Here is a 12,732-nt window from a genome sequence, read left to right as displayed (position 1 = left end):
TTGTTTGTATGTTTAGATGTTCAGATTCTTCCCGTCCTGAAACCGTCCGTCCTTGTTTGCTACCCTGCAAGAGAGACTGCATTGTGACGCCTTTCAGTGAATGGACAACTTGCCCATCAACCTGCCTTCCAGGTAGCTCACTGACAGGATTTTCTAGAAATTTATTTTACAATTGCCTCTCTAATAGCTTAACAGTCTTTTTAAAATTAATCAGTATCCAGAGTAAAATCTTTTAAAATTGGTAAATTATCAATATATTGGGATTGAATATATAAATACCTTGTTTCAGGAGCACAAATAACCTATTCAAATAAAAACACATTTCATACTTTCACAATAGATAGATTATAGATTCGATTATAAGTAATCAGTTGATTACTTATAATCTATCTAGAAACTGATTTTAATTTGACATCAGTGTATTCCCAAAAGGTTGATTCTGTTCATCTGGACGTAGCGTTTTCTGTGGGAGAAACGTTTCATCATTCATCAAAGTGACTTCTTCAGTCTCAGCTGACTGCAGGTTTCCCCAACCTTTTACACAATAACTGAACCTAGCCCACTGAATGAGCAATGGGCTGTGAGGTCAGCTCCTTGATCATTAATATGCAAATTGTCATGACCATTGATCAACAACTACTGATCAAAGACTATCGATCAATGACCATGAGTACCATTCACAGAGAGTTGGGGAATGGCTGCAATCACCGCATTGTAAAATGGCGAAAGATGTACCCTTAGGCCCCTCCTCGATTCAGAGATGGTCTTTCCCTTTTCACGTAAATAGCCTCCTTGAATCCCTGCTGAAACCAACATTCCTCCCGGTCCAGGATGTGTACATCCTCATCATTGAAATAGTGACCACTGGCCTGTAGATGTAAATAGACTGATGACATTGTTTGGTTTGGTTTGGTCTGAAAACGCTACGTCCAGATGAACAGAATCATTCTTTTGGTATTTACTTACCTGGATGATTGAGCATGCATCAAGACACATCAGTAGATTGTATAAGGTAAACTTCAAGAAGGTATACATCACTGTATATGTTATTCCTTTAAGCCTGACCTATAAAATAATTGCCAGAAAATTCAAAATTAAATATACATTTTCATACATAGGTTTTACTTTGTGTCATAGTTGCTACATACAGATTTTTTATTTATTTTTTCATTTTTCCAATGAATAGCTTGAAAATGTAATGTACGATATATTCCGATTTTTCATTGAAAAAATTGATGGCGTAAAAATCTCAAGAACTCAAATATGATGCACTTGGCTTCACATGCTTACAATGATGGCAAGAGGCTTCTTAGAAAAATGGACAGTGCAATACACGCAAAGTGTTGTCAAGAATTACATTTAATTGTAAACAACAGTTTTAACTGTCCATTACATTAACCTAGCACATAGAGAGAAAAGAATGGATATTTAATGGGTTTCAATATGTGTACTGTAATGTCTCGGAAATCAAAAAGTATGTAATTGTTTTTAGAAGAATTGAGCAGGCATCTCATCTGTGTAAATATGCTGTAGTCCATTGGGTCTGTTGATGATGTAATCTCTTTCTTAATTGCACCATTTTCAATGTTTAGTAATTAGTGCTGTGTAATGAGCCTTGGAGCCTGAGCCAAATGAAGCCATTACAGTGTGGTGTGTCCGAAAACAGACTGCAGTGAAGTGGAGGACATCGCTGCTACAAGGGCATGCTAATCAGCATCGGAACAATTTCGAGACCACTTGATTTTTTTCCCCTCTTTGAGATATTAGAGCACAGTGGCGATATTGATGCATCATTTATTTTGCATCCAAGACATTTGTCAGGCACTTGTCTCGGTATCATTTTACGTCCTATTCCTCCTTGGAAATGTTCACTTAAATTCAGCTGTGCAAATAATCTGTCATTGAACGCAGCCTTTTTGTGAAGATTATCTTTCATGTTTAACAGAAAATGCAACCGCCGCCACACAGTCTCGATACAGGACCATCATTCAGAGGGCTGCTAATGGAGGTCAAGAGTGTCCCGACACACTTTACGAAGAGAGAGAGTGTGAATCACTTCGTGTATGTCCAGTGTATAGGTAAAAGCACTATTTATAATGAACTGCTTTCTGTTTTTAATCCAAGGACAAGTTAACTCAGCTTATCTGCCATATAAGAGCACACGGTAAGAAGTGAGTGAGCTATTTTTGAAATCATGACTAGGGTGCATTATTAGAGTTAAATGATGAAGTTTAAATGGCACAAGATGGAAGAATAAACAGGTAAGTAAATACAAATAATACAAATTCTGGTTTATATTCAGATGTTACGATACATGGTTAAAAACACATATAAATATAAAATTGCAATTTTGAATGATAATATGATACTAACACAGGTTGATAAAAAAAATTTCAGCTGCATGGGATAGTTTTGGTAAATTTTATGTTTTTTACGGTGCAGAATGCAAAAATGATCTCCATTTCCCTTCATCATGTACAGTTATTTGCAAAATATGTGGAGTTTAAATTTAAAAAAGCAATGAAATGCATAATTTTTTTGAGATTCTTTACCTTTCGCTATGAACAAAATAAACCTGTTGGGACACGATCATCTGAGCTCCTTACACCGCCAAACTACCATTTCGGTTGCAGACCTGTGTAATTACCTGGGAATGAGCTTCAGCTATGTAACATAGCCACAAGCTTTAACATCAGAAACTTGATATTTGACATTCACTAAAGGAGTATGACTGGTAAAATATGTGTTCATCTTCATTTGCTCTGCTTGATATGCTATATTCCTTTAAAAATCTAACTATTCATCTGTGTTTTGAGTACAAGGCCAACCTGTTTTCGTCATAAATTCTCAAACTACTACCATGTCCCAAGCTTAGAAAAAATAATAATAAAAAATACTGTTTATAGAATCGCAGGACAAATACCTTAAAAAACAAATGACATTACAAATGTAAAACACCTTTAGAGAAACATTTACAGCTGCTGGCTTCATGGTCTTACTTTTAAGTAATAGTCTCATCTGGAGATACTTCCCAACAATGGCTGGATGTCTCAGCTCAGTGTGATACTTTCAGATTTGTTGCCAGTTTGGTTTCCTCCAAAATCTGCTCAGATTTAAACTCCTTCAAACACCTATATCTTCATGTCTTCAGCATACTGCTCCGTCTCAAACACCACTAGCAATAGATATGCTGGAAAGTTGTTGGCAGTTGGCCTGGTGAGGTACATGCACTTCACACTAACCATTCAAGTGCAAGAATGAGCGTTTAACCATAACACACAGTTAAGCGTTTAACTGAGTTTTTCTAGTATTTAATGTGAATTCATGTACCTAATTTTAGTATTCATACATGAGCCCACCCCCCCCAAAAAAAACAAAACAAAACAAAAACCAACACCAAGAATTCAAGCAGAAGTGTTTTCAATAAAATACCAATAGAGCAATGTGACCTTCACAAACTGGACAAATTCAATGCCATAATATTTTTATTTTCATTGTAAAATCAAGAATGGCACTCACTTCCATTTTTCCACATTCAGTGCTGCCTGTGGTCCAGTTCACGGCTACAAACTCGCACTTCTGAGAAGAATATAATGACACCTTTAGCGTTTCTGTACTTAAAACTGTAACAAGCCGCTGCCAGCCTAAAGTTCTTCTTCCTTCGCGTTTCGGTCTAGGTGGAGGACGCACAAATGGAGCAGCTGTTCTCTAGTTCCTGAATCTGTGAGACGTGGGCTGTCGGGACCAGGAGAAACGTGTGGAAAAGGTTTAGAAACAAGAGGCAAGTTGTAGCCCTAAATCAGTGCATTCTCTTCACTTTATATTTCCCAGCTGCTACCATTTCACCTATTTTCAGCGTTGCTCTTCCATCTATATACCATCTTTACTTAATGAGACCTAATAGTCCTTTCTGAACTGCTCCTCTAACAAGCAAATGGCAGAAACGTTAAGGAAGACAGCAATTTGTTCAGTGAATATCATTAGATGAACCTTTCTGTGCTTTCTTGACAATTTCATCATGTCACTAGTCTCTTATTAACGTACGTAGCAAGTCCAGCCATCACGGGCTACTTAGTATTTGCTTTAATAGAAATGAAAAGCCAGAGCTAGCACCATGCAGACCCTACATGCACTCATATGTTCTGACTCACAACTTCAAAGTAGACTCACAACTGAGTGCATTTTATGTTGGATAAATTTTTGAAGGTTTCATAGCTTTCTCTGCTTTTCTAAAGTCAGGCCGAAAAGAACCTATATTGATGCAGTGCATCAGGTTTTTTCTTCACCTTTTTGCTCACCTTTAAACTAAAAAAGATGGACATTAAAACGAGGAAACTATTGTGTAGTTTATTTTTCCTTGTCATTATGTGATCCTCTAGTTTACACTGATTTTGCTGAATGCATTCTTATTCTGTTTGCTGTTTTTCTTTTATTTGCAGCCAATCAAATCTTTTAGAACATTATATTTTGTAATATCTGCAAAATATCGCATGCAAGGCAGAAAATCTCAAAGTCACAGACTAATAATAATTTTTTTTAAAAGATGTCCTTCGTTGTTTCTATACTCGAGCTATGGCTCTATTGCCAATTACTTTGCTCCAGTTGTGCCACAATTTGACATTTATGTGCCCTCTCATTGACTTGGTTAAGCCTAAGCTGAGTGAACGTAGCCTCTGAAATCTTTGTTGTTTAAATCCTACATTTAATTTCAGTGTTTTTACCAATTGCAAATTTCACTCTCACACTACAGTTTTTGAAATGTCACAGGTATTTAACTTGGCTATCAACTAATCATATTCAAATAGGAAGCTCTAAAGGTCAATGAGGCTTGCTCTTAACCTAGGAACACTGCAAACACTTTTCCCATCTTCATCGAAAAGTCATAGAAAGTCACTTGAGAAATGTCAGTTGTAATTATACTGCTATGTAGAAATCAGCGATGCCGAGAGCAGAAATGCTATAAAGTTCTCAAGGCAGTAAAATAATGCTCTGAAAACTTCTCTTGAGCCATATAAGTACATTAGAACAGCCGGTTTCGGGAATGCATCAGGAAGCTGCTTGCCTTTAAATGAGTGCAAAATGATTCAATTAACACCTATGGCTTTTTAATAATTTGAGCCTGTAGCAGTCATTTCCACAGATCCTCTGAGAAGCATAAGGATGTTCATCAAGAATATGACACAGGAATCTACACAGTCCAAAAATCACACAACAAGCTAAGAAGTGAATTTTTCAGCCCTCGGGCTGTATTTAGTAAGATTTGTGGCAGGCGGTTTTCCTATGGAGAGCAGAATTACTTCTACAACATTATTAACATTATACAGACTCAGATTTTGGTTGCAATAAAATGAAGAATAGGGGAAATATTAGTTTTTAATTAAAGCCTTTTTGGGGTGTAAAAATATACACGTTTTTATTAACTTATTTATTAAGTAGAGGTTTAAAACCTTTGAAGATCCATTCAACTTGAATTGTTCATATACATTTTTTCAACATAATCCATGACTATAGCTAGAAGGTTGAGATGAATTGGTAAGGCATGACCCTAATACAGTATTCAACTTTGAATTATTTCCCCCAGACTCGCTATTAATTATAGTTGCTCACATCCTGTTGTAAGGGTGTGAGAGATGAGATGATAGCTACTTCAAATGCTTCTCTTCATTGAAAAATTGAATATGAAAAGTTGCAACATTAGTATGTCAGACCTTGATCCTCCTTCAGTGCAAAATCTAGGCTGGCTTTTAGCTGCTTGTCTTTGGCTTTCTTCAGCAGCTTGAAGTGAATCATGTTTCCGAATACACTGTATGGACAAAGGTATCAAAGTCATCTTTGAATTGAGCTGTTTTCAGATGCAGTGCCACACGTGCTTAAGATCAGCTGCCTAGCCACTCAGTCTGCTTTTACAAGGATTTGTAAAGGAATGGATTGAACTAAAGATCTCACTGAGCTCATTTGAACATGGAATTGTAATAGGATGGAACCACAAGTCAGTTTGTGAAATTCCTTCACTCCTAGATATTCCATGATCAACTGTAAGTGCTATGATCACAATGCGGAAGCATTTAGGAACCATAGCAACTCAATATGCTTCTCAGTACTGAGTGCTGAGATGCGTAGCACATATGTGCACTGCATGCTAAGATGAATTGTGCATATCAGGCTGCATTTTTGCATGATGGTAGTTAAGCAGATTACATATAAGAGTAACTGTCGTTTTTTAACCTGTTTACCAGGTTGGTCAACAACTATGAATGTAATCCTATCTTCTTGACAACATATGTACTGTTTAAATGATCAGCAAAAAATGTTGACATTGCATTGTGGTTCTACCAACTAGCAATGCACTATGAAATTTGTCCTCTGTTCTCTGGTCACGAACAGTCCATAGTGTTTTTTTCTAATCTGACACGTCAGCTTTCATATCTGTGATAGTGAGCAGCAGATCACAGCACAGTAAGGCATAGATTTTTTTTAAATCACCAGAATTCACCTCTGCTTCTATTGTGTTACCCATTAACATGTTTCCTTTTAACTTTATATCTGTACATCAATGAAATATATTTGCTTTAAGGTAGATGTAAGTGTATTAAACAGTCAATTATGCACTTAACCTTGGGTTTATCTCATATTTCTTTGACTTAATTTCTAACACTGAAAAGTAAAAACAGACACACAATCTACTGTATGTAGAAACCACTATTACTTTCCTTGAGATAGGCAGCATTTTAGTTGCAGTTGCCTCTACTGGGAGAAAGAAATGTTTTAATACAAATACCGTGCAGCCTCTGAAAACTGACTAGTGATGATAAATGTCACTATGAATAGTTTAAAGACGGTAGAAGAACAACTTAAAGAGCAACCAGGGCTTTTCTGCCTAGTCAAAACCAGTCAAAATGTTGTGAACCTCAGGCTCAGAGCTTTACTATGAGATTAAAATAATAGTCAGAATTTGCAACATATTGGCTCTGTAAACCTCAAATCCAATCACAAATATTTCCTTGCCTTGGGTAAATACTTCCATGTCCATGTGAATCTGGCCTCATGCCAGATTCAAGGCATGTTGCATGAATGCTAATGTCTAATAATGTGCAGAACGAGGAGAGGTTTGTGTTATACAACTAACCCGCTGAGGTGCTCGCAGATAAGAGGCATTACTAAATGAAAGATCTGACAAGATGAATTAGAACCTTTCCAAATAAAATAAAAACACTAAACAAAAGAGAACACTTGACTGCAGATTACCTGTGTGAATTTGTAGCTGATAACCACTATGATCTGTTTGTCAGTGCATATTGCACTACATACTGTGTCTAAATTCAGCCAAATTTTGTATCATAACCAGCTGGATATGTTATATTCCTCCCTGAGTAGAACTGGAACCGTTGTGAGTAATTATTCAGTAGAAAGTGAGTCATGCTGATGATCTTTTGCTCCAGGAAAGATGTGACTTAATGGCTATGATGAATCCAGTCCACATTACTCTTCACAATGCATTATACTGAAGAACATTATACAAGCAGTATGACTGAATTAAAATGAAGATGATGTTTGATGGTGGATGTGTGGGCTGGATATATAATGCATTAAAAACTTTGTATTAAGTAAAGATGTAAAACATAAAATCTTCTGGATTGGACTGAATAAAAGGGAAAGAAATTTGATGTTTTTAAAGAATCTCTTTTACCTTCAAGCTCTTTGGGATTTTAAAAAGGCAGAATATGACAAGCCTCTTGAAAGCATATTCTATAAATGGCACTCCAACATACCTTTCTAAGTATCTATATAATCAGAGATGATCCTTGTCATTTGCTGGGATGCCTTGACAAAAAGTAACCACTTGTAAGAGGTGATGATGAGATGATGCGGGTGTAGGCAACCAGAGCCTGAAAGAAACATGGATAGACTAGATGGCCCCCAGTCAAAACAAGATGACAACGAGATAGTATTCTTAATAAGAAGGTTCTGGGGATCACATAGTTGGGTTTTCAGTGAGACTAGCTAAAAGACAAGACATAAAAAAAAATGTATTTTTCAATATATTCTCACGTCTTAAGTGTTTGATGGCTTACAGAATTAACCTATAGACAAACATGCAGACTTTTGTATAGCTGTGCATTTGACCATTACATAAATGCACTTTGACAACAGCTACCATCCTCCTTGTGCTGCCTGTGCAGAATCCTTGTATGTAAATGACCATCCCACGCCTTTTCAGCAGACATGTAGAAACCAAACAGTTTTTGTCAGAGGGCAAAATTTAAAAGTCAAATACAAATCAATACAATGGATTAAAGGCATGTTTGTAGATCAGTGAATCCTCAAAGACTCGGAGGTCTTGCGGGAGGAGAAGTTCCCCTCACTGGCAACAATAATTTATTTAAATCCCAGAGTGACAGTGCAAAGTATTTGAACATTATAATGCCCTGTGCAGTTTGTTTGTTTATCTACGAGGATTCCTTTTTCAAGGCGTCAAAGTCCATTCAACCTTTCCTTCACAGTTAACAGAACCTGGCGAAGCTAAAAATGTTCCTCTGCCTTCCATCAGCCAGCAAACTCGAGCCAATATGTCCACAGGCATTGTTTTGTTTTTTTAACTTCATTTTCTTTGTGGGTTTTTTTTTTATTTATTTAAAACTCTACACATAGTACTATTTTTATGCAGCTACTTTGTGTGCAGTGTCTGAAAAATGTGTTTCATGAATCTGGGAGGGACAAATCATTCCTTTTATCAACCAGTAGATGTGTTGATTATTGTAATTCAGATGTTTTATTTACTTTGTTTTATTGTTTTGTTTTTAAATCTGGGTAGTGTTTCAATTATTATGCTATTTGATTTGCAAAAGCACTTATCACACAATCTATTTCTTTTACTTTATTTAAATGTCATGCATGCATTTCTAACAAATGGATGTGCTTTCTTCCATAATATGTTCCCTTTGTAGATTAGATAATTAGGTGTATAACTAACTGTCTATAAAATATCAATATTCCTGCAACATTTGTCTAAACATATTTATTGATACACCATTTAACTCAAACTTCATTACCATCATTGCTTGTGCTTAATGTGTGGTTTGCCATGCTAGGATATTAAGTTACACAAATGCTAATTATCAATGATTGAGGGTGCTAAAAGCCATCCTGTCAACTAAGCTCCAATTTTACTGTCTCAGACTCCAGTTTTATTTTGTCATAATTGTAATTACGATCTTTCCCTGTCTGTCAGCAAATCATAAACAGTTCTTCAAAGAAGTTTTTGAAAGCATCTTTAACCCATTTTATTTCAGCATAGTGTGATATTGTTAGGTTTCTGTTTATTTTTTCTTTGGGCATGCTAACGTGCTAACTTGGCCTTTACCCAAAGGAATGGAAACTATTATTTTTGGTAAGCCATTAACCTGCCTGCAGGTTAGGATTGGGCATTTTCAGTGAAAAGTACTTGATTTATTACTATGTGATCCTGATATGCTAAAGCATTGCTAATATTAAACCTGCTAAGCATCAAAATGTTAACGTTACTGTTAATTGAGCATGTTGAAACATGTTTGTTTAAAGTAAAATACAGTCTCACAGTACAGCTTTTAAAAACTCATTCTGATCTATCCCTTATATTGATTGTTCCTTTTGCTCTTGACCTTTGATGATGCCAGCTGTTGCATTTTCTGAAAAAGACACCTCTTACATCTTCCATTTATTTGCATTCATTTATTTATGTCTAAAGGAAAGTAACAGGCTAGACTGTGAAATGTTTCTTCTATTCAACTGAGCGCTAGACCCACTATCAGTAAAAGAAAAAAAAACACATCTGCTTTTGTTATGCAGCTAATGTAATAATTCATGGCACACCCTGGCACATATTGCTGAATTGTAATGTCTCTATCCCTGTTTGATCAGGCTCCAATAATTTCTTTTTAAAACATGTAGATCATTCTGTCAAAGCTATTAACCTTTTATGTTAAGCTTTTATTATGAATGTCCTGTTTTTATACAATAAATCATAGTTATCTAAAGAAGTCTGATAATGGTGTTGAGCTTGAAGGTTGAATTACCATTTCACTTGATGCTAACATGAAAGCTGCACCAGAATATTCTAACTATGGCTACACCGTGGAGGCATTTTCTTTCTTCAGTCCAAGCAACCTCACATAAAACTGTGAACCTTTTCTCAGGCATAGTAGGAATTTTCGAAGACTATTTTACAGTAGCGACGACTGAATTTTGGCTTGATGAAGAATGGCTTGTCATTTGTGCAATGTATAACTGAAATGGCATTCTTGTAATTGCAGGAGTCAGTTGTGTTGGGCAGAGCGGAGAGTCTGCCAATATGACAGAGTGCCTGCAATGGGCTGGTCCCTTGCCCCCTCAGATCAGAGAGTGTCGGGTGGCTTGCAAGGATGACTGCACTCTAACTGCATGGTCCAAGTTCTCTGAATGTGCTGGATGTGGCAGCTCTCGAATACGAAAGCGCTCACTTGCAGGTAAAGACTCGTTATTCACAGATTGTGAGACACATGCAATTTCAAGGCAACTGTTTAATCTTTGCTGGTAGAACAATTGGATTGTGTTCTCAGGTCAAGCATTCTCACATTGTTGTTTTATATTTTTATTGATATGACTGGTAGTCAATTTGGAAATAAATAAAAGCAGAGAGGATAAAAGCTTTTGTAATGTCTGAGCGTGTGGCAGTTTTCTTAAGTCAGAATATACCAGTTCAGACCTAATGCATATTAGTGAAAGATAAAAAAAAAACTTATGTTGTTTCACTTTTACATTAAATTACAAAATTAATGAACATTTTTCATGTCCTTCTGCATTTACTTCAAACTAATGAGTCTTGTTTATTTATTCATATTCTATTACTGCAGATGGTAAAAAAAATTCTTTTGTAAAATTTGAGTAGAACACTGCCAACTTTTGACCAACTTCTACAGCTTTTTATTGTTTTGTTTTTATTTTAACTAATTGTTAATTACAAAAATTATAGTTTAAAAGAGTAGAACAACTTTGAAATCTGAAACAAAAATGCAAACAAATGAACTGTGGCAAGATCTCAGCTTGTGTGGCAAATTTTCTGCCTTTAATATAAGTATGAATGATGTCCTGAAGTCTTTATTTGCTACAGGTGTGTTGTTTGTGCTTAAAATCTCATTACAACATTGACAGCAATCAAAATATATGTAACTTGCCAGTGTACACCTACACGCACACTATACTGCCAAAAACATTCCAAAAAACTCATCCATTCAAATTCAGATTTACCAATCACTTCCATGGCCACAGGTGTATAACATCCAATCATCTAGGCACACAGACTGCTTCTACAAACATTTGCAACAGCTGACATTTGCTCTCAGGAGCTCAGTGAATTCCAGTGTGGTACCATTACAGGATGCCACCTGTGGAACTGGAAAGTCCAGTTGTGCAATTTTCTCACTACTAATTATTCCACCATCCATTATTACTGTTATTATAACAAAGTGGAAGTGAATGGGAATGACAGCAACTCAGTTATGAAGTGATACACCAAGTAAAATCACAGAGTGGGGTTAAGAGATACTGATGTGTAGAGATGTCGCAAACCTTCTGCACAATGAGTCACTACAGACCTCCAAACTTCATGTGGCTATCATATTACCTCAAGAAACAGTCTGTAAAAAGCTTCATGTAATGACTTTCCATGGCAGAGCAGCTGCATCCAAGACTTACATCACCAAACACAATGCAAAGTGTAAAGCACGCCGACACTGGAATATAGAGCAGTAGACATGTGTTCTCTGGAGTGACAAATGCTTCTCCATCTGGCAATCCGATGGATGAGTCTGAGCTTGGTGGTTGCCAGGAGAACGGTACTTGTCTGACTTTATTGTGCCAGTTGCAAAGCTTGGTGGACGGGGTTGTTGGGCTGACCTTTTAGCTCCAGTGAAAGGAACTATTAATGCTTCAGCATATCAAGACATTTTGGACATTTTTATGCTCCCAACTTTATGTGAGCAGTTTGGGGATGGCCTCTTCCTGTTCCAACATTGCTGTGCGCCAGTGCACAAAGCGAGGTCCGTAAAGACATGGATGAATGAGTTTGGTGTGGAAGAATCTGACTGGCCTGCACAGAATCCTGACTTCCACACCTTTGAGATGTGGCCCTAAGAGACTGTCACCCAGGTTTTCTCATCCAACATCAGGGCTCACAAATGCACTTCTGGATGAATGGTCAAAAATTCCCATAAACACACTCCTAAACCTTGTGGAAAGCCTTCCGAGAAGAGTTGAAGCTGTTATAGCTGCAAAGGCTGGGCCGACATCAAATTAAACCCTATGGATTAATTTGATGTCAAATGTGTTAAGGCTGACTAGTGAGTACTTTTGGCAGTACAGTGTATTACTCAGTGACACTAAAATTTACTAAACAAATATAGCATTTTAAATGTATTCATGAAGAAATGTACAATACTGTAAAAACTCAAATGTGTTTTTCCAGCACTTTGTTACAGTGTGACTTCACACAGTTCCTGTAGTTTAATATCACGTCTAAATTTGATCCCTCACAGCTTGTAGTCTCTTATTTTAGTACAGATGGCAAAATCTGAATTACATGCTGTGGTTTCAGACCAGGCAGGATACTATTTGTCTACATTAATATTTTATCTGTTGCTGGAGGGGTTGCAGTAAACATGTCCTGTCTCCTTCTATATTGCTCTTATAATCCACCACATGAAATCAAGCTTAGCTCAT

At 36.6% G+C, this 12,732-nt stretch overlaps 1 protein-coding gene across 1 annotated transcript in view; it reads left to right on the top strand.

Moving 5' to 3' along the window:
* The window catches only part of thsd7ba (thrombospondin, type I, domain containing 7Ba), a gene marked incomplete in the record, with an annotated part of 187,892 nt that overhangs the window by 109,569 nt on the left and 65,591 nt on the right, over positions 1 to 12,732 (top strand). Inside the window, 4 exon segments of the mRNA XM_042218525.1 lie at positions 17 to 132; positions 1,946 to 2,078; positions 3,678 to 3,781; positions 10,290 to 10,481. Coding sequence (XP_042074459.1) covers positions 17 to 132; positions 1,946 to 2,078; positions 3,678 to 3,781; positions 10,290 to 10,481 — 545 coding nt within the window.

Source organism: Haplochromis burtoni, unplaced genomic scaffold (assembly GCF_018398535.1).
Source record: "Haplochromis burtoni strain Fernald_Lab_line unplaced genomic scaffold, NCSU_Asbu1 Contig_20, whole genome shotgun sequence".
NCBI classification, from domain to species: Eukaryota; Metazoa; Chordata; class Actinopteri; order Cichliformes; family Cichlidae; genus Haplochromis; species Haplochromis burtoni.
Note: the sequence above shows the minus strand (reverse complement) of the source record. Positions and strands in the feature narration are given on the sequence as shown.